General features: G+C 35.3%; 2 protein-coding genes and 1 long non-coding RNA gene across 36 annotated transcripts; all 3 read left to right on the top strand.

The window, feature by feature from the left end:
* The first annotated feature begins 427 nt into the window (after nt 1–427).
* LOC107771921 (ABC transporter G family member 1) lies at nt 428–3,664 on the top strand. Of its 2 annotated transcripts, XM_075238753.1 has the most exons (9): nt 428–969; nt 1,137–1,216; nt 1,368–1,826; nt 1,943–2,029; nt 2,103–2,228; nt 2,322–2,513; nt 2,644–2,730; nt 2,823–3,135; nt 3,244–3,664. In XM_075238753.1, exons 1-9 carry the CDS (start codon nt 696–698, stop codon nt 3,498–3,500), a joined length of 1,875 nt encoding a protein of 624 aa, XP_075094854.1. In that variant the 5' UTR covers nt 428–695; the 3' UTR covers nt 3,501–3,664. The 2 variants fall into 2 exon arrangements, with proteins under 2 accessions (XP_075094854.1, XP_016446870.2); XM_016591384.2 differs by having other exon boundaries at nt 433–969; nt 2,823–3,664.
* Nucleotides 3,665–7,573: 3,909 nt separating this feature from the next.
* On the top strand, nt 7,574–13,210 carry LOC142173313 (uncharacterized). The gene is made up of 3 exons (XR_012703029.1): nt 7,574–7,690; nt 8,289–8,341; nt 8,944–13,210. It is a non-coding gene; the product is annotated as an uncharacterized LOC142173313 (long non-coding RNA).
* Nucleotides 13,211–15,151: 1,941 nt separating this feature from the next.
* LOC107771919 (uncharacterized) lies at nt 15,152–20,084 on the top strand. Of its 33 annotated transcripts, XR_012703027.1 has the most exons (8): nt 15,215–15,820; nt 16,887–17,061; nt 17,172–17,288; nt 17,402–17,496; nt 17,694–18,273; nt 18,376–18,467; nt 18,706–18,805; nt 19,593–20,084. XR_012703027.1 is itself a non-coding variant. In XM_075238749.1 (7 exons), the coding sequence occupies exons 3-6, from the start codon at nt 17,148–17,150 to the stop codon at nt 18,703–18,705; spliced, it is 450 nt and encodes a 149-aa protein (XP_075094850.1). In that variant the 5' UTR covers nt 15,152–15,820; nt 16,887–17,061; nt 17,144–17,147; the 3' UTR covers nt 18,706–18,805; nt 19,593–20,084. The 33 variants fall into 33 exon arrangements, 4 of the variants coding, with proteins under 4 accessions (XP_075094850.1, XP_016446867.1, XP_075094852.1 ...); XM_075238749.1 differs by lacking the exon at nt 17,402–17,496 and having other exon boundaries at nt 15,152–15,820; nt 17,144–17,288; nt 17,727–17,903; nt 18,666–18,805; XR_001644924.2 differs by having other exon boundaries at nt 15,216–17,085; nt 17,682–18,273; nt 18,666–18,805.
* Nucleotides 20,085–20,417: the final 333 nt, after the last annotated feature.

Raw genomic sequence — 20,417 nt, 5'->3', positions numbered from 1 at the left:
TTTCAGAAAGAAACTACAGTTAAACGAACACTAGATCAACTCCCACAATTTTTTCCAGCTTTAACTTCAACTAGTTTTGTTTTCTAATTTCAACTTGTCCAAACCATAACAATTCTGTTTGTTAACGCATATGACACTTATATAAGAGTACAACACTGTTTTTGCTAACTTTACCAGTTTACCACATACCTAGTAGCTCTTACAACAATCATCTAAAGAAAGCGGCTTCGTTCTAACTTTGCTTAAACACATTTACCTAGTTATTGCTCAAAGTATGTAAACGAAAGTGGCTTCTACACTGATCGTAACCACATACTTGAAAATTGCTAGTGATAATTGAGCTAGCTATACGTGCATGGTCCCTGTTCTCAAATCAAACAAGCTAGCGTGACAAGGAGAAGAAGAAAAATGGGAGTTGAGTTGGACAGAGGAATGCTTGGGAGTTGGGGGGTGAGGATAAGAAGAACGAAACTAGACATTAAAAGCTGAAACTTACAAAGAGAAACATAAATGTGTTGCCTGAACTGTCCATTATAACTGTATTCTTTTGACACATCTAATTAATGCCATAGCTGCCCAGAAGTTGACAAAATAGTGTCTCACACTACAACGTCCTTAAATACCCCACGCTTTTTGCAAGAATAAGAAGGTAAAACCACTTTTGGCTTTCCGTTCCTTCTTCTGGGCATGCAACTATGGCTTCTGTAAATTTGGAAATGCCACCTATGGAGTATGAAACTAGAACTGGAATGCAAGAAGCAGAATTGAATGCTGTGAAGGGCCAAATGGGATCAAAAACTAGAGGAGTTTCCTTGACTTGGAATGACTTATGGGTTACTGTCTCCACTAGAAAAAGTGGCAGAAAAGCCATACTTCAAGGTCTCACTGGTTATGCTCGTCCTAGTGAGCTCTTGGCCGTCATGGGTCCTTCTGGCTGTGGCAAATCTACATTTCTCGACGCATTAGCTGGTAGGAGCAAATATTATTAGTATATCGATCTCTTAGCAAATGATGCATATAATTTCTTGAATGGGCCCAAAAATAACAGCAAAGGCCAATAGGGGGATAGGTTGTTAAATAATGCTCATGAGATAGTTTTATTTTTAAGTATGACTCACCTGATGTCCACTTCTCAGGGCGACTGGACTTCAGCACGAGGCAGAGCGGGGATATTCTGATCAATGGTCACAAACAGAAACTTTCTTATGGAACGTCTGTAAGAGAATCTTCACCTGAATGCCGCTTGGCGCGCATCACTACTTATTTTCTTTTCCTTTTTTGCAATCACATCTCTTTTACTTTTCCGTTAGTAAAGTACAATATTTTTATTAGCATGCATGGTAATGTGTTTTATCCTATAAAATCAGGCATACCTGACTCAAGATGAAACTCTGTTGGCAACACTAACTGTTAAAGAAGCTGTTTACTACTCTGCACAACTCCAACTGCCAGATTCCATGACAAAATCAGAGAAAATACAAATAGCGGAGCAGACTATAAAGGAGATGGGATTGCAAGATGCCATGAACACGAGAATTGGAGGATGGGGCAATAAAGGAATTAGCGGAGGAGAGAAGAGGAGACTTAGTATTTGCATGGAGATTCTAACTCGACCAAAACTTCTCTTCCTCGATGAACCAACCAGTGGCCTCGACAGTGCTGCATCTTATTATGTGATGAGCGGAATTTCACGCCAAAAAGAGGGAAGAACCATTATTGCATCTATTCATCAGCCAAGTGCAGAAGTTTTCAACCTCTTCCACAGCCTATGCCTTTTGTCTTCGGGAAGAATAGTATATTTTGGACCTGCTAGTGCAGCAATTCAGGTAAGCACATGACTATTGGATTATTAACTAGTCAAGTAACGGACATATAATACAATTATATATATGTAATGATTTGATTAGTTTATACGTTTATTAAAACTTTTTTATTATGACAGTTTTTCGCGAGAAATGGTTTCCCTTGCCCAACTCTTCAGAATCCGTCAGATCATTTTCTTAAAACAATAAACAAGGACTTTGATGAGGTAAATACTCTTTTCTTTTTCGAAGAGAGACCAAAGTTTGCCTTTTATTGAATATCTTATTTTCTATTAAAAGGATATTGAACAAGGCTCAGCTGGAAGAATACCTACAGAAGAAGTGATTGACCTTCTCGTAAATTCATATAAATCATCTGAGGAATATCATGAAGTTCAGAACCAGGTTGCAGAAATTTGTCAACAGGTAAGAGAGAACCACCAAAATGGAAAGGATGGAGGAGGACTGCTTGCAGGGTGATGAGAAGGAATCTCTCTAACATTCATTATATATTTTCAGGGTGGTGAAATATTGGAAAAAAGAAGTCATGCCAACTTCACTACGCAAAGCCTTGTTTTGACAAGGAGGTCAAGTGTGAACATGTTTCGTGATCTTGGCTACTATTGGATGAGATTCGCTACCTATGTCGCCATTGCTTTAGGCCTTGGTTCCATCTACTATGATCTTGGCTCAAACTATCGTTCAATCGAGGTATATAGACTGTACGGATAAGGAATCAGCAAATAAGTTTCAAACTTTCTTAGTTCTCCAAGTGTTTAAGTACTTTTTGAGTGCACACAATTTATGGATCATAACACAGTCTAAAAAATTGATTTTGCAGGAAAGAGGTCTAATGGTTGCTTTCGTTGTTTCATTTATGACATTTATGACAGTTGGTGGATTCCCTTCATTTGTAGAGGACATGAAGGTATCTTTTTCTCATCCAAAATAACTAACAAATGCTATGATTTATATAGTATCATGACTAATTAATTTAACTGCTTCGAGAAAATATTGCAGGTATTTCAACGGGAAAACTTAAACGGGCACTATGGATGTTGTACTTTTGTCATAGGCAACACACTTTCTTCTATACCATACCTGCTACTAATATCATTCGTTCCAGGTGCCATTGCCTATTTGCTTTCTGGATTTCAGAACGGATTTGGGCATTTCATCTACTTTGCCTTGGTCCTCTTTACCAGTATGATGATAGTGGAGAGCCTAATGATGAACGTTGCAGCTATCGTGCCTAATTTCCTTATGGGCATTGTAGCGGGTGCAGGAATACAAGGACTACAGATATTAAGTGGTGGTTATTTTCAATTACCTAGTGAGTTGCCTAATCCAATTTGGAAGTATCCACTGTACTACATGTCCTTCCACAAGTATGCTTACCAAGGTATGTTTAAGAATGAATTTGAAGGGCTAAAGTTTACAGATGATCTATTCGGAAACAATCGGACAATGAGTGGAGAAGACATCTTGAGAGAAAGATGGGAAGCAGAAATGGCATACTCAAAGTGGATAGATCTTGCCATTCTGGTAAGTACATTAATTTTGTACCGTCTGGTTTTCCTACTTATTATCAAGACAAATGAAAAGGTTGTGCATGCAAGAAAGGCATCCACATCAGTTCTATCAAACCGAAGTAGTCAAATCATGGCCAACTCCCTACCTGCCTCGCCTCTCCATTGACTCACTTCATTTCATGACAGTCCCACCAACAATGGATGAGTTAATAGTTCATTCCTTACGATTTTTAACACTATGTTTGGTTAGTCGTTTCACGTTAGTTTCATAATGTATTTTTGTATTGTATTATATTTTACAACATTGTTCTGTGAATACAATGTTTAGATGAACTGTACGTTTGATGTGGTTTGATACAGTGTGGTATTGTAAAATAACTTATAAGTTTATTTAAATGTCTTTAACTACTGTAAATATTATATTTATCAACAATTACTTATAATGATAATTTAATAACAATTTTTCCCTAAATTTATACAATTTTACTTTGTAAACAGTAAGCTATTAAATCATACAACTCACGGTGAATTTAATTTAAGCACAAGTTAATAATATTAACAAGAATATATTAAGTCCATAACTTTCATAAATTAGATCATAAAATAATGTGTCCAAGCAACATGACATAAGCCCAAAAAAAAAAAAAACAGATACAGCTATACTAGGAGAGAAGCATACACAGCTAAAGAGCTCACTATTAAATCTTTCTTGACATTGATTTACCTTATATGCTTTCTACTATTAAAAAAAAGTTCAACAACTTAAATTTTTACTTTTTTCTCGTTTTATCATATAAATACACAAAATATACACCATATATAAGTATATAGAATTTCTATGTGACATGCAATCCAGAGCATATCCATATTATTCTATTAATTCTAAGAAAAGAACCTAGAAAGCTGAATCTAAATTAGTGTGGCCGATCTAGTACCTACAATATCTTCGAATCGCGTACACACACAAATATATATAGAATGGAAATTTAGTACACAGATTATATTTTCAAATCGTACAATCTCGAACATACCTGATTAAAATTTACATATTTAATAATTTTTGTATTTTTAATAAATTTTTAAAGACAAATATAAAGTTTAGACCAAAATTATTGGGTATTCGCATCTGAAGCTCTAGCTCTGCCCCTGATTGTACGACTAACCGATATCAATGAGCGAACCCAAAAAGTGAAAAGCTTTCCTGTTGAAGAATGAGGCAAAATCTCAGCGTTAATTCCATGATCCAATTCAAAGACAACTGCTTAAAAGGGTAATGCGAAGGGGGGATGGAGACAGAAAAGGGAAAGAAGTATGGGCAGAGGCGGATCCAGGATTTAAATCCTAGGGGTTCAACTTTTAAAATTTTTAGCATTGAATCTATTATATATTTAAAGTTATGGGTTCATATCTACTATTTTTGCAATTTTAATGAATTTTTACATATAAATTTTTATTCCGCGTCGAAAGTTATGGATATGGGGATAGAGAAAGGATAACAAGGGCCTAAATGCACAAGGAGTAATAACACGAAGGGTAAAATTGTCAAGGAGCAAAATTGTTTACAAAGGAAATACATAAAGTTATTTCTGCGCCAATATGATTGTTCTCTCAAATGCAAAACTACTCCCTCCGTTCTGAAAAAAAAACGTCACTATTTTTTATTAGTCCATTGATTATAAATTTAAAAACAATATAACTTGGATATCTTGTTTTACCTTCAATGATAAGGTTTATTGGTGCCTAAATATTATGGCATATTTAACATTATAAACTTTTTAAAAATAGTATAGTCACACAAATATTATAGTATTTTTAAGAATATAAATTTATTTTTCTTTTTAATTCTTGTGCTCAATCTAATCCGACCCACAATTCCAGTAAGCTTTTTGCTTAGTGATTACTCACGAGTCACGACCCACGAATTTCATGTGGCTTTGTTATTAATTTGTATTTGAAATATATATTCTGGAAACTAAAATAACGTAAAAAAAAATGTAGAAGAAGCAGAATTATATATGAGCTCACTGAATTCAGAGTGTTTTCTTAAGAAACTTAATCCCCTCATAGTACCTGAGGTTTAGGATTATTTTCTCCAAGAATAAAATGGATAACTACACTGGTGTAGCGGTACTTCAAACACCAGTGTACAACGAACACAAATGGCGGTTATAAATCACAAATTGCTTTTGTTTTATAAGAAGAAAAAAAATACAGAAAGGAAGAAGAAGTTTCAGAATTTTCGTAAGAAAAATCTTAGGAAATGGTCTGGTATTTATAGCCAACAAATTGGATTCAATCTGTCACGACCCAAAATCTAACTAGCCGTGATGACACCTAACCTCACCCGCTAGGTAAGCCAAATAATAATAATCCGATTCAATTAATATTTAACTGACTCTAATACACTCCCCAAGAACCGGTAGTACAAATCATGAGCTTCTAAGATTAGATATTACAAGGTGGTATGAAATAAATACATCATCTGTTCGAAATGTACATAAACAGATTTTTATAAATCTAAGGCTACCATGAACAAGAGACAGCTATGACCGTAACACAGGTACATCTTCAAATCCAACTCTCGTCGATCACAGCAACATCAGCATCCAATATGTGCACGCAAGGTGCAGAAGTGTAGTATGAGTACAACCGACCCCATATACTCAATAAGTAACAAACCTAACGTTAGGTTAAAAGTAGTGACGAGTTGGAACAAAGGTCAGGGTCCAACACCAATAGCCAACAACAGTTCATAACAACAGAATAGAAGAAATAAAAGAAGTAGCTCAGAGATACAATGCTCAGCTCGTTCACAGTTCCAGAAAAATAGACTTGCTTTTCAAGTATATTAGTGAAAACCCAAATCTTTTACCGAAATCACCAAAATATGAGTACGTTTTGTAAAACTGTGATTTTTTCCAAAAAATTTTCAACAACAGATATGATGTTTCATTTTCAAATGGCATGAGAAAAATACATCTCTATGCCTACATGTCAATGAGTACGTGAAGTCATGAATGACGCAATATCGTACATCATGAGGAAAATGCATATCTATGCCTGTATGTCAAGTGTGCATGTCAATGCGATGCAACTCAGTAATAAAACTATATGCATACTCTCAGAGTATCAATTCACTCAGTCCTCACGGTCACTCAGTCCTCACAATCACTCAATTCTCTCAATCATTCGGCACTCGCACTCATTAGGTACCTGCACTCACTGGGGGGAGGGTGTACAGACTCTGGAGGGGCTCCTTCAGCCCAAGCGCTATAATCTGTACGGACAACTCACATGCTATAGTATCAATATATGTATTCGCACAGACAACTCACGTACTATAATAAGCCAATCTGGCCTGCTGCAGCGTGCAACCCGATGCTATAATAAGCCAATCTGGCATGTTGTGGCGTGCATTCCGATCCCATAATTATCCTCACAATCAGGCCCTCGGCCTCACTCAGTCATCAATCTCTCCAGTCTCTCGGGCTTACAATATCATGAAACTAGCCCAAAATGATGATATGATGTATCAATAAATAACAGCAGAGATTGAGATATGATATGCAATGAATGAATATGACTCAGTATGAAATTACAGTTTAAACATATAATTCGACAGTAGAAATGACCTCAGTGAGTCACAATAATACCAACATTTACCTAAGCATGATTTATAACATGAGTCACAACTCAGTTTCTCTAACACATAAAAATATATGGAAGAATACAAGTTAATTGACTAAACAGCTCTACGAAATCAACTGAGTCTCAATTTCTATGGTGCACGCCAACACGCCTGTCACCTAGCATGTGCGTGTTACACCCTGTGCGTTCCAAGATGATGTAATAAATATGAGACTTGTTAATCATGATTTAAATAATTTTAAAGTCATAATATGGCTATATATGATGTTTGGATAGAAAATATGAAGTTTGGGAAAAATCGGATTAAAGTTGCGGAAACACCGACTAAGGATTTGCCTTATAACAGAGACTTTTGAGAAATAAATTTCGTGTGCTATATGAGGTCTTTTTGGGACATATTATATACCAAATTGAAGATATTTGAATGTAGTTTCCAAATCTCTTAACTATTCATTCATACGACACCCGGATAAAAAGTTATAAGGCGTTGGAAGAAGGACCAATGCTAGGGTGCCAAGTAGCACCTTTTGACTTTTCAAACAAAATGGATATTTATATCCTTATCTCGTTTCTTTCTTCAATTTTCCAGAACACACAACCAAATAAGACCCCTAACTATACTCTTAATCTCTCTGCAAGATCTTCAAACAAGATTATCATCCCGGGCATGGAATCAAGAAACGATAACATTAAAATGATCCTTACGACGTAAGTATCGCTATATCGCCTCTCTTTTCTTTGTAGTTTGAGTTTTGGAAGGTACTTCATAGTTAAGAAAATATGTACTTTCTGTATTTAAGTGTTTAAATATCAAAGAAGGTTGATAAATTCGTTTCCTAATAGTTAGAACTCACGGGACGGTGATCGGAAGTCGTGAGTTCGAGTTATTCATTTGTAGCGGACTGTTTTGTAAATTGTTTTGTGTTGCTGTTGGGCTGCGTGTTTTACTACTGTTTTGTAGAGTTTTGGAGGAGTAAGGTTATGGAGAAACACCATATAAATGCAGGGTGGAGGGTTGGTCGTTCGTCATAATATTTTCGGGCCGTTTGACACTATTACGGTGGTCGTTTTGTGTATGAAGAGATTGAGGTGTGTTGGGCTATTTTGTAGTATTTTGTGGTGTATATAAGGTTGGAAAATAATATATACATGTTGATATTGTTGTGTTTGGTGTTATCTTTAATTTGAAGGAAGTAAGGATTATAAGGGAGATGCTGCCCGTTTTAATACAAAATAAGTTTGTCGTTCATTGTGCGATAGTTGTACCTTTCGTAACTTAATGATAGTATTATTATTGTTGTTGTAGATTAAGGTATAAAGAGGCGAGTTCAACTTGGTGATTGGAAATATTGTGATAAGGTATGTTAAGGCTATCCCTTCTTTCCTTTTGGCATGATCCATACGATACAAAAAAAACGAGCAAATGCACAACTTTCATAAATGACTCTATTCATAGAAGTACTAGAAGTGCCTATATTCTTGATTCTCCATATGTCCTACTATCATATCGTCTGTTCATGGGTCTTATGATATTACGAGAGATCTTATAGATTTACTTCCTTATGCATTGCATTCATTTATACATGTACATTGACCCATGATCAGATGACGTTATATACGCGTATATTATATATGTATATGGGATATAGAAAAGGTTATGGCGTTATATACGCACCACCACCTGATCAGCTGGTATACGTTGATGATTTCGCCCACAGTGGTTGAGATGATATGATGGGATACCCTCAGAGGTTTGATGATGTTATGTACGCATATACTTATGCATGGTATGGCATTTATACGCACATGCATGATATTATAAATATTTTCATGATTCACAGAGCTATTCAGACTTACAGGTTGAGTTCCTTACTCTATAATTTTTTCATGCCTTACATACTCGGTACTTTATTTGTACTGACCTCCCTTTTTTCTGGGGACGCTGTGTTTCATGCTCGCAGGTCCCGATAGACAAGTTGAGAATTCTCCTAGTAGGCTATCAGCTCAGCAGAAGGTGTTTGTGCACTCCACTTGCTCCAGAGTTGCCTATTTGGTCAGTATGATTTGAATATGTATTGATTGGTATGACGGGGCCCTGTCCCGACCTTTATAACATTTATTCGTCACATTCAACCCATCTGAACACATCCCACAGTCACATCATACTTATCATATAGCCATTCAATCACTCATCGAGCCACAAATTTCACTCGTGGGGACATTACCGGACATATGGGTCCAAATGTACAAGTTCTCACAACCGAAACTGCCGAGTCTAAGCTGTGGTCTAAACCTGGCCTCAAGTCCTCCAGACTGCCTATCACCAAAACACAGAATACACATCTCGCACGTCATCCCTGAAATCATAAGCCGGCGATGCACAACTGATACCGAGTGCTCATATGCGCACACGAATATGTGGAAAGAATTCAAGGAGTTATGCTATAAGCTAAATCAAATCCGCACGATAAGGAAAGAAAGATGGAAAATTATCCTAAATGCCCTATAGCCTCTCGAAGATAAGTATGGACGTCATTATACCGATCTGCAAGACACTACTAGACACTTGCTCATGACTTGTATAACCTATGAACCTGGGGCTCTGATACTAACTTGTCACGACCCAAAATCCAACTAGCAGTGATGACACCTAACCTCACCCGCTAGGTAAGCCAAATAATAATAATCCGATTCAATTAATATTTAACTGACTCTAATACACTCCTCAAGAACCGGTAGTACAAATCATGAGCTTCTAAGATTAGATATTACAAGCTGGTATGAAATAAATACATCATCTGTTCGAAATGTACATAAACAGATTTTTATAAATCTAAGGCTACCATGAACAAGAGACAGCTATGACCGTAACACAGGTACATCTTCAAATCCAACTCTCGTCGATCACAGCAACATCAGCATCCAATATGTGCACGCAAGGTGCAGAAGTGTAGTATGAGTACAACCGACCCCATATACTCAATAAGTAACAAACCTAACGTTAGGTTAAAAGTAGTGACGAGTTGGAACAAAGGTCAGGGTCCAACACCAATAGCCAACAACAGTTCATAACAACAGAATAGAAGAAATAAAAGAAGTAGCTCAGAGATACAATGCTCGGCTCGTTCACAGTTCCAGAAAAATAGACTTGCTTTTCAAGTATATTAGTGAAAACCCAAATCTTTTACCGAAATCCCCAAAATATGAGTACGTTTTGTAAAACTGTGATTTTTTCCAAAAAATTTTCAACAACAGATATGATGTTTCATTTTCAAATGGCATGAGAAAAATACATCTCTATGCCTACATGTCAATGAGTACGTGAAGTCATGAATGACGCAATATCGTACATCATGAGGAAAATGCATATCTATGCCTGTATGTCAAGTGTGCATGTCAATGCGATGTAACTCAATACTCTCAGAGTATCAATTCACTCATTCCTCCCGGTCACTCAGTCCTCACAGTCACTCAATCCTCCCAATCGCTCGGCACCCACACTCAGTAGGTACCTGCGCTCACTAGGAGTGTGTACAGACTCCGGAGAGGCTCCTTTAGCCCAAGCGCTATAATCTGCACGGATAACTCACGTGCTATAGTATCAACATCTAGATCTGCACGGTTAACTCACGTGATGCACGGACAACTCATGTGCTGCATGGACAACTCACGTGCTGTAGTATCAATATCTGGATCCGCACAGACAACTCACGTGCTATAATAAGCTAATCTGGCCTGCTGTGGCGTGCATCCCGATCCCATAATTATCCTCACAATTAGGCCCTCGGACTCACTTTGTCATCGATCTCTCTAGTCCCTCGGGCTCACAATGTCATTAAACTAGCCCAAAATGATGATATGATGTATCAATAAATAACAGCAGAGACTGAGATATGATATGCAATGAATGAATATGACTGAGTATGAAATTACAGTTTAAACATATAATTCGACAGTAGAAATGACCTCAGTGAGTCACAATAATACCAACATTTACCTAAGCATGATTTCTAACATGAGTCACAACTCAGTTTCTCTAACACATAAAAATACATGGAAGAATACAAGTTAATTGACTAAATAGCTCTACGGAATCAACTGAGTCTCAATTTCTATGGTGCACGCCCACACGCCCGTCACTAGCACGTGCGCCACCTCCAAACAATTCACATAACACGTATAATCAGGGTTCATACCCTCAGCTCTAAGATTAGAGTTGTTACTTACCTCGAACAAGCTGAATCCAATGTCGAGCAAGCTAAACAACGCTCCGAAAATTCCATTCTGCGCGTATTAACTTCCGAACGGCTCGTCTTGAAACCCGACAAAAGTTACAAAATATGAACGCTCATTCAACCACAAGTCCAATCATACTAATTTTACCAAATTCCGACATCAACTCGACCCTCAAATCCTCAAATTAAACTAAGAGGGTTTTCTAAAGTTTCCAACTTAATTCACCAATTAAATATTAAAAACAACCATGAATTCGGAAAATTTGACCAATATTGAGTTAAGAATACTTACCCCGATATTTTTCTTAAAAATCTCCCGAAAACCGCCTCTTTCCGAGTTCCAATTCGTCAAAAATGGAAAATAAACAAACCCTCGATAATAAATTTTTTTGCCCAGCTGTTCTGCCTCGTTTTGTGTGATAAAAAATCTCTAAACTCTCTTTTGATGCCTCCAATAGATTCCTTGTGAAATTTCAGTCAAGTTAGGCTTTTGAATCACCTAATTTGGCTTTAAAATGAGGGAGATGATGATGTTTTGAAGATTTAAATGAAGTCTGACAATTTAAGGGATAAAAAATGACATTTTCGTAATTATTTTACACCAGAAAATCAGCAACGAAAATATTTTCGTTTTAGCACCCAAAACTCATTCGGAACCTCCCAGACACAAACCACATATGCGTTTCAATCATAAAACACGCTACGAACCTGCTCGCGCACTTAAAATACTGAAAAGAGGTCATCTTGACCCGATATTGACCATGGTCAAACTCCAAATCTTTAACTTAACTAGTTTCTCAACCAGTGATCCAAAACACACTCGAGCCCCTCGGGACCCCATTCAATCATACCAACAAGTCTTAAAATACGATACGAACTTAGTCGAAATCTCAAATCACATCAAACAACGCTAAAATCACGAATCGTACCCCAATTCAAGCTTAACGAAACTAAGAAATTCCAACTTCTACATTCGATGCCGAAACCTATCAAATCAAGTCCGATTGATCTAAAATTTTGCACACAAGTCATAAATGACATAAACGACCTATAAAAATTTTTAAAATTGGATTCCGACCCTGATATCAAAAAGTCAACTCCCCGGTCAAACTTTCAAACTTAAATTTCTATTTTAGCCATTTCAAGCCTAATTTAACTACGAACTTCCAAATAATTTTCCGAATATGCTCCTAAGTCCAAAATCACCATACGGAGCTATTGAAATTATCAAAACTCCGTTCCGAGGTCAAATTCACAAAAGTCAAACTTTGTCAACTCTTCCAACTTAAAGCTTCCTAGTTGAGAATCATTCTTCCAAATCAATTCCGAATAACCTGAAAACCAAAACCGATGATTCACATAAGTCATAATATATCATACGGAGTTACTCATGCCCTCAAACTACCGAGCGAAGTGCAAATGCTCAAAACGACCGATCGAGTCGTTACACAACCGAAGAGGTGCAACTCTTCCAGATGACCTTTCGCGTAAAACGACTATAACAAAAACGGCTATTTACATAAAATAAAACGATAAAATAAAATCGGAGGGAAACTCAAATTATGTTATTTGATTTGGATTAAAATATTGATATAATTTTAATATTTAACAAATAAATTTGGTCAAAAAATTAACAATCAATCAGACCAAATCCAAAGCTAAGCAAGCGATAATGACGGTGTGATCCTTGACTTCTTCTCAACTCTTTAAAAACTAGAAGAAGTGCAACTTTATATATACCTAACAAATAAGATTTTCTCCTCCAATATGAGACAATGTTTCTTTGCAAACGAGGGAAAATCAAAATTTCTATTTTTTACTGATTTGCCATTGACATGATTTTTGAACTAAAAAATCCAACAGGTTTTACTTTATCGATCTAGGTTAGAGTCCTTTCTCCTTGGCAATTGTACGGGTGACATTTACACGAATGTACGTTTTAATAGTTTTCAGGAATTTTAATTGTATATTAACTATAATATATTGGAAAGTAGTCAATGGTCTCTAACTGATCGAACTGTTGTTGTTTGTTGATTTGAAATCACTGCTTAGCAGAATTCGAACTCATTAATTAATACTTTTATCTGAATTCGCCACTCATTTCATTAAAAAAAAGTATAACAAAAGTTAGAAAATGAAAACGTACTTTGGCCTAACCTCCTTCTAAACTCATTTAGCCTTTAGCTTGCGTGCGTTTGTTGCATCTGACTTATTGCAGATAAAAAGATACTGAGCACATGTGCGCTTTTAAAACAGAAAACAATATTTGGTCAATTATAATTTATACATTACTAATTTTCACATAACTTAAGTACTGCTTAGATTATTTTATTCCTTAATTGGTATTTTTGATTATGAATATTAATCTTAACAACCTCTCTGACATTGCTAGAGAAAATAATTTTTGATGTGCTGAAGTTAATATTTTATTGTGAGATTACACTGAGTCTATTATTATTGTTGTTGAAGTTGGTATTTTGCCGGAAGAACTTTTTAAATTCTTTAACATTGTCAAAGATAATGTCACCGTTTTCTAGTTAGCTAAACAGGAAGTAGTACGTTATCAGTAACATTAAGTAAGAAAGCTCATGACCATAAATATTAGAAAGTCTTATTTGGGTTCCACTATTCTCAATGTGCACAATAATAAAGATGTACGAACGGGGAGGAAGGAACGCGTTGCCTAATATTTTTTGTAGAGTGGAAATAATTAGGTGTGGGGATACCATTGATATTTATGGGATAGCAGGAGCTAGTAGTACCTACTAGTCTACTACAACACAAGATAGAATTTTACAAAGAAATGGAGAACCGCATACAGTGTATACCTAATTAATACTATTGTAAACATTTAATTGAAGAAAGCGGCTCCTAACTGTGTGCTTAAATACACCAACCTAGTAATTCGTTAAAATTTGGGTCGGCAAACTGGCGGGGCGGGTTAAATATATGCGGGTTAAAAACGAGTAATGTAAAAACGGATAAATTATCTGATTCGACACATATTTAATACGGATAGAAAATGAGTTAATCGATGGATAATATGAATATCCATGGTTTCTTGATTATGATCATTGTTGGGAAAATTCTTAGTCTGTCAAACTTGAGAAACCCCAATTTAAATTTTTACAAATATAAAAGTTAAACTCATTGGTTATTCATTTTTAAGTGGACAATAAGGATCTTATCCATATTTGATATATTTTTAAAAAGTTCATTATCCAACCCAATTTTTAGTGGACAATATGGATGAATTATTTTGCCAACACTAGGTAAAACTAATAAATCATTTAATTAAAAAAAGAGTCTCCAAATCTGCGTTCTTAAACACACGTACCTAGTTATTGTTAAAGCTAATAACTGAATTCTTAACCATATACTCAATTATCGCCAGATATGAAGCAGGCAGCAGCTTATTAGCTCATGTGATTGCTATTAAAAAAAAAAAGATTTAGCTCATGTGGAACCTGACCAAAATATTCAAATAACATTTCTTTTTTACTTTATAGATAATTGTGGATCTCCAAAAAATATGATGCATAGCATGCTATCAAATTATTTTTCTTTGTGTCCCAATATTTCCAACCATAAAAAATAGTAGTATTAGAAAAAGTAAATATTGTTGAATCCAAATGGAAAAGCAAAAAGAAATAAAACAAACAGGCTTAGGCCGATCTCCGCCAAGCAATCAGGAAACAAGTAGAGTAAAAGAGAAGGTTGTCTTATAAAGAATGTAGCTGATTGAGGAGTTTTAATTTTTATACACAAAAAATAGATAATTGTCATTTCCTTAGGAAAATATCTAAATCAAAATTACTAAAACAAGAATTTCACCCTATTCAACATTTTGAAAGAGGAGAGGTCGAAAGGACAAAATATATTCTCTCTATTAATTTGGGAGAATAAGCACACACCAGGTCAACATGCTTGCATGGCCTTATTGAGGGTATAATTGTCATTACGTCTAGGCTTACTGGGAGTTTAATTGTCTTTGAGCAAAAGATTAACATAATAGGATTTCCTACATCCTCGCTCAGATGCCTGAGAGACGACCACGTGCTACTTTGAATTTTGGGTAAACGGTAGAAAATCAAAAGTTTTAGGATTTTTCTACTGAAAGCTTGATTCAACTCACGCTCTCTTTCATCTCTCTCTATTTTCATGGTGGTTCTTCGAATTTATCACTGTTGCTGATTTGCGTTTTATCTCTTGGCGAGTTCAGTTCATATTGTATTATTTCGAGTTTCCTTCTTTTGATTTTGTCATAGTTGTGATGGAGGTGACAGTTATGGCTGGCCACGGCCTGATTCGCCATGGACGGTGGTTTTGATAAATTGAAAATTATTTTGGAGAATAAAGTTATTTCTTTAATTTACTAAAAAACTAGAACAAACCCAGTTAGTATATAGTAGGTCGTCATCGAAATAGCCTTCTGTAAAGTTAGCGTGTCTTCTGCTTCCCCGTTTTTCTATTTGGCTTGAAAATCGGCGACTTTGTTAATGGGTCATTTGGGGTGTTTTTCGCTCTTGGGTTTACTGTTGATTTATGATTAGATTTATGGCATGCAATTGGTTCGTAATATCTGCGGCAACCCTGAAGTCAGGTTCTCCTTCTAAGGCTTCTACCCTCTTTTCAATCTTTAGACATCTTCGTTTGTTCCTTCTCTAATTTTGTGGTATATATGATTATCCCATGTCAGTTGGATACATTTAATTTTTTTGAAAAAGAAAATGAAGAGTATGATTGATTAATTTTCATTTTAAATCCAATATTTGTAATAAATTGGGTCCACCTGGATAGATGGGATATGAATATAAAAAATTAATCTTATCCGACATCCAAATAGCTTATAATTCTGACTTACTTGAGTGGTCAATTTGGGGATTCATAATTTAATTTTTTGTGTTTTAAGATTGATTATTTGTATTTATTGAGTGGCTTTTTAAACAAATACTAATACAGTGTTCGAGCCAAAGTTGCTGGGTTTAAATTAACCCATAAGTGATACATTAGATCCGCGCCCGATAAGTTTCTTAGACAATTTTCAACTATACAATAAATAGGGAAAGCCTCAAGAATTTAACTGATAGGACTTATAGAGCATCAATAACGTCATCTAAGCAATCAAAAGCACCCAACTTTAAGTTGTGTTGTACTACATTGCATCTTTCTGCCCGTGACAGAGTCTAGAATACTATGAAGGAGATTATAAAAAGTATGAATGTCACTCTCGAGATTACAACGTGCAGCCTAAATTAATTTTTGTCATAGTTGTTGATGGAGGTTAGAGTTATGGATGGCCACAAGTCGATTCGTCATGGATGATGGTTTTGATAAATTGAAAGTTGTTTTGGAGAATAATGTTATTTCTTTGATTTACTAAAAAGCTAGAACAAGTGCAGTTAGTATAGAGCCTTAACTGCATATAGAAAAAGAAGTTCAACATAGAGATTCTTTTTAGTCTATTTGGATGTGCTTCATCTTTCTATATGTTAATGCAACTGAAATGTGAATTAGGCAAATAAAAAATCTTAATGGGGCAGAACTCCAGATATTAGATGAAATATTTGATTGGAAAACCAGTTTGCTGATTCAAATGGAAAAAATTGTGAATGTATTAAAGTTGTCTGATGCAAGTAACTAATCTGTTTATGATGCTCTGCGATCAGACAATCACAATTGTATGCCATTTAATGACATATCAACTGATAAACTACTCGAGGTGTTCAAGAAGATGTTTGGACATCAAACTTCTGCCACGAAAAAGGAATGGCTGAAGCACCACATAACATTTGATTTGCAAAATCAAGACATGTGGTAGGATAACAATTAGCTGATCTGAAGGTATATCGTTGTTAGTATCATATGGTAATTTGCTCTGCTCTTTCTGCACTTTTGTTTTAATATATTAATCAATTATCTGAAGGACAATGATCATGGAATGCTATTTACAGTGCGAAAGGGAAGTGATTACTTCCTCCAATACAAGTACCATCAGAATGCATCAATTAAAAAGAGAAAAAAACAACTTCATGGTAGAGCTTGCGGACTTGGTCAAATGCAGCTTCCCTGTAGGTCATACAATTATTTAATTTACACACAATCTATGAAGTAGCTCTACATTCTTTGCATTACTTGTTTATTATTTTTCACATAACTGATAGGAATTTTGTTTTTGTAATAGCAACATAACATCTGAATTAGCCGACATTGATTGGGACAACCTTGGCTTTGGCTTTACGCCTACTGATTGTATGTATGTCATGAAATGTTCTGAAGGTGAAAACTTTTCTAAGGGTGAATTACATTGTTTCAGTAACATTGAGTTGAGCCCATCTGCTAAATTATTAAATTATGGACACGTTAGTTTTTACACTTTTGTATTATGATAGTATCTCATGAAACCTTTCTTATTCTTAAATATATTTCTTCTTTATTATTCATTTGAATGGTTACTGATTCAGCTCATTCGTCAGAGTCACCAAAAATGCTATTGGAAATATTAATAGGAATTGCTTGAAGGTTTAAAGGTATATCGAAAATATGACGGAAATATATTGTTGTTACTACCTGAGGAAAATGCAATGCACTTGAAGATGAGTGTTGAACGCACGTGTATGCCTTCACCGTCTGCTGAACAGTTTGTGGAAGCAGTAAAAGCCACTGTTTTATCACAAGAAAGATGGGTAATATGTTACTTCTCTTTAGTTAAAAATTATCTTACTGAGTGACCCATGCGCCCACTAAATCTTTTTTTCTTTTCTTATTGATTCCTCCTCCTGGAAAAAAAATGACTGTTTACATTGGTATTATTTACTGTCGATGATAAAGCTGTTGCATCAAGAAATGAACACGTGGAATTCTTTTGATAGATGGGAAATAATTCTCCTGCTAATCTACACTTTGTAAAGTTCTATCATTCTTAAAGTTCTTCTTTTCTTCTTTGCATTTTGCACTTTACACTTTGGTGGACTATTCTGGAAATTCCACGTGAGCTTGTGCCTGGGAGATAATGACACCAAGGAAAATTACATTTTTCACTAACAAAAAGATTTGGTACAGAAATTATTATTTTTAAATGTTCTTTCTTACTATGAAGAACTTTAAGGAACAATCATTCTTCTTACTGATCATAGAGTTTCCAATTTTGCACACCAGCCGGTATCAAGATGTGTCTGCTGCTATACATATGCCACTGACTCAGTGAATGACAACGGCCGCACAGGTTATTTTGCTAAGACTATTTGGAGGTATTATACTAGCCCTGTAGAATTTTATATAACCTTTTGTCAGCATGATTATTTTAGTGTTTAGTTATGTCTTTATTGGAAATAATGTAGAGCTGATTGTGAGACTTGCACTTTATTCAATTTGTTTAACTGAATAGCATCTTCTGCTTTACCAACCGCATTTCTTATGGTTTACACTCACTGTCTTTTTCACAATAGGAACCAGCAGTTAATCCTTTCCTTGCTGAATTTTCTTTAGAATCCACTCTGCGCCATGAACCTACATCAACTCCTGAAAATGATTGAGTGAAAAGATAAAAATAAAGTCAGCTTTGCGGTCATCCGAGTTTCGACAAAAGGTAACATCTTCCATTCTGTTGGACAATGCGAAAAATTATTGAAGAGATGTTCATCTTCGTGACTAATCATCTACCTTTTCTTGGCAGAGTTCTTTCAATACCGTGACTCTTAAAGACTTGATCATTCAAAGAAGGAGAATTGGATCTTTGAATGGACAACCATTAATTTATAAATGATATTACTTTATATCTATTTTACTAAAATAAGTTTACCTAATTATCATATTTTCCTACATGCAAGCTTTTATTCATACATTGTTGCTACTTAAAAACACTCCCATTAAATTGTACTTACGATGTCATTTCAAAATGGATCTATAAATATTAATATATAGGCGCGCACACACAATCACATAGAACATGTACTCATCATGGAGTACGAATCATGATCTTAAAGATCCTTGGGCCTTGGCTGATGATTTGTCTAGGAACATTCATGTCATTGGTGTATTCCTCCTACTCGATTGATGTTAGGAATTTCATTCTATCCTGTTTTGGCACACCGTTGATGATTGGGAGCTTCTTCCCTTACTCATTTGGAGTTTACATTCCAGTGGCACTTTGAAATATTCTTGCATATTCAAATTTTATACTGGTTACATGTGTTTGTTTAAGTGTATAAATGGAATGTGCAGTGTGCTTTCATTATTTTGTTCACTTTCCTTTGTGATTTAGTTTGCAGTCATTGAGTTTAATCTCTCCCTTTATGTCCAATTTGTTTTATCTTTTTTGTTGTTTCATAGCTCTTTCATTATCATTGATCACTTATGCATACCTGATTTTGCAGCTTCCTGATGGATTTTCAAACGGATATGACTAATCTGTCACGAATAAGGAATGGCTGAAGCACCACATAACATTTGATTTGCCAAATGAAGACATCTCGCAGGACAACATTTTCAGTGCAATTCGAAATGCTCTCTACATTCGAGTGAAAATGAAGGGGTTAAAGTCCGACCAGAAAGTCCTGAGGAGCTCCTTATAGAATCTACTGGCTTTGCAAGTGTATTTAATTACCGAAAAAAGCCAAGGGTTCAACACGTGGAAGAAGAGAACATATCCCGAATTCCTTCAAATTCTTATGTGAGGCACGAGTTGATTCTCCTGGTACTCTTTCGGACTATATATTTTGATAGTACTATATATTTTGATAGTAATTTTAAATTCTACCATCTTACACATATTTGTATCAGCAGATGTTTCTGCAAACCCATACGATATTTCTTTGTGGTCTTTTATTTCTCTTTTGTGGAGATATTATCACTGTACTTTTTACTTACAACAGTGTAGTTCTCTTCACGGGCTATCCCCACTAATATATATATAAAAGGCAAAGGAATAATATACAGTAGTGCATAAAGGAACATGGAAGAGTACTCCCGACATCCTAATTTATGTGGAAGTATTTGACTAGATGGGTGTTTGGACATAAGAATTGTAAAAATTCAAAAAAAGTGAATTTTGTTTTCAAGTGAAAATGATATTTGAAAATTAGAGTTGTATTTGGACATAAATATAATTTTGGGTTATTTTTAAATTTTTGTGAGTGATCTGAGTGAAAAATTCTAAAAAATAATTTTTTGGAGTTTTTCAAATTCGAAAAATTCTAAAA

Source organism: Nicotiana tabacum, chromosome 19 (genome assembly GCF_000715075.1).
Source record: "Nicotiana tabacum cultivar K326 chromosome 19, ASM71507v2, whole genome shotgun sequence".
Taxonomy (NCBI): domain Eukaryota; kingdom Viridiplantae; phylum Streptophyta; class Magnoliopsida; order Solanales; family Solanaceae; genus Nicotiana; species Nicotiana tabacum.
The sequence above is the reverse complement of the archived record's forward strand: the minus strand, read 5'-3'. Positions and strand labels throughout refer to the sequence as shown.

Bases quoted from the DNA above. Each gene is read 5' to 3' on its own strand.
- LOC107771921 (XM_016591384.2), top strand. From the start codon at position 696: ATGGCTTCTGTAAATTTGGAAATGCCACCTATGGAGTATGAAACTAGA. The intron at 2,514-2,643 runs GTATATAGACTG...TTGATTTTGCAG, and splicing joins CAAACTATCGTTCAATCGAG to GAAAGAGGTCTAATGGTTGC. The intron at 2,731-2,822 runs GTATCTTTTTCT...AAAATATTGCAG, and splicing joins CATTTGTAGAGGACATGAAG to GTATTTCAACGGGAAAACTT.
- LOC107771919 (XM_075238749.1), top strand. From the start codon at position 17,148: ATGATCATGGAATGCTATTTACAGTGCGAAAGGGAAGTGATTACTTCC. The intron at 17,289-17,726 runs GTAGGTCATACA...AAATATTAATAG, and splicing joins TGGTCAAATGCAGCTTCCCT to GAATTGCTTGAAGGTTTAAA. The intron at 17,904-18,375 runs GTAATATGTTAC...TTTGCACACCAG, and splicing joins TTTTATCACAAGAAAGATGG to CCGGTATCAAGATGTGTCTG.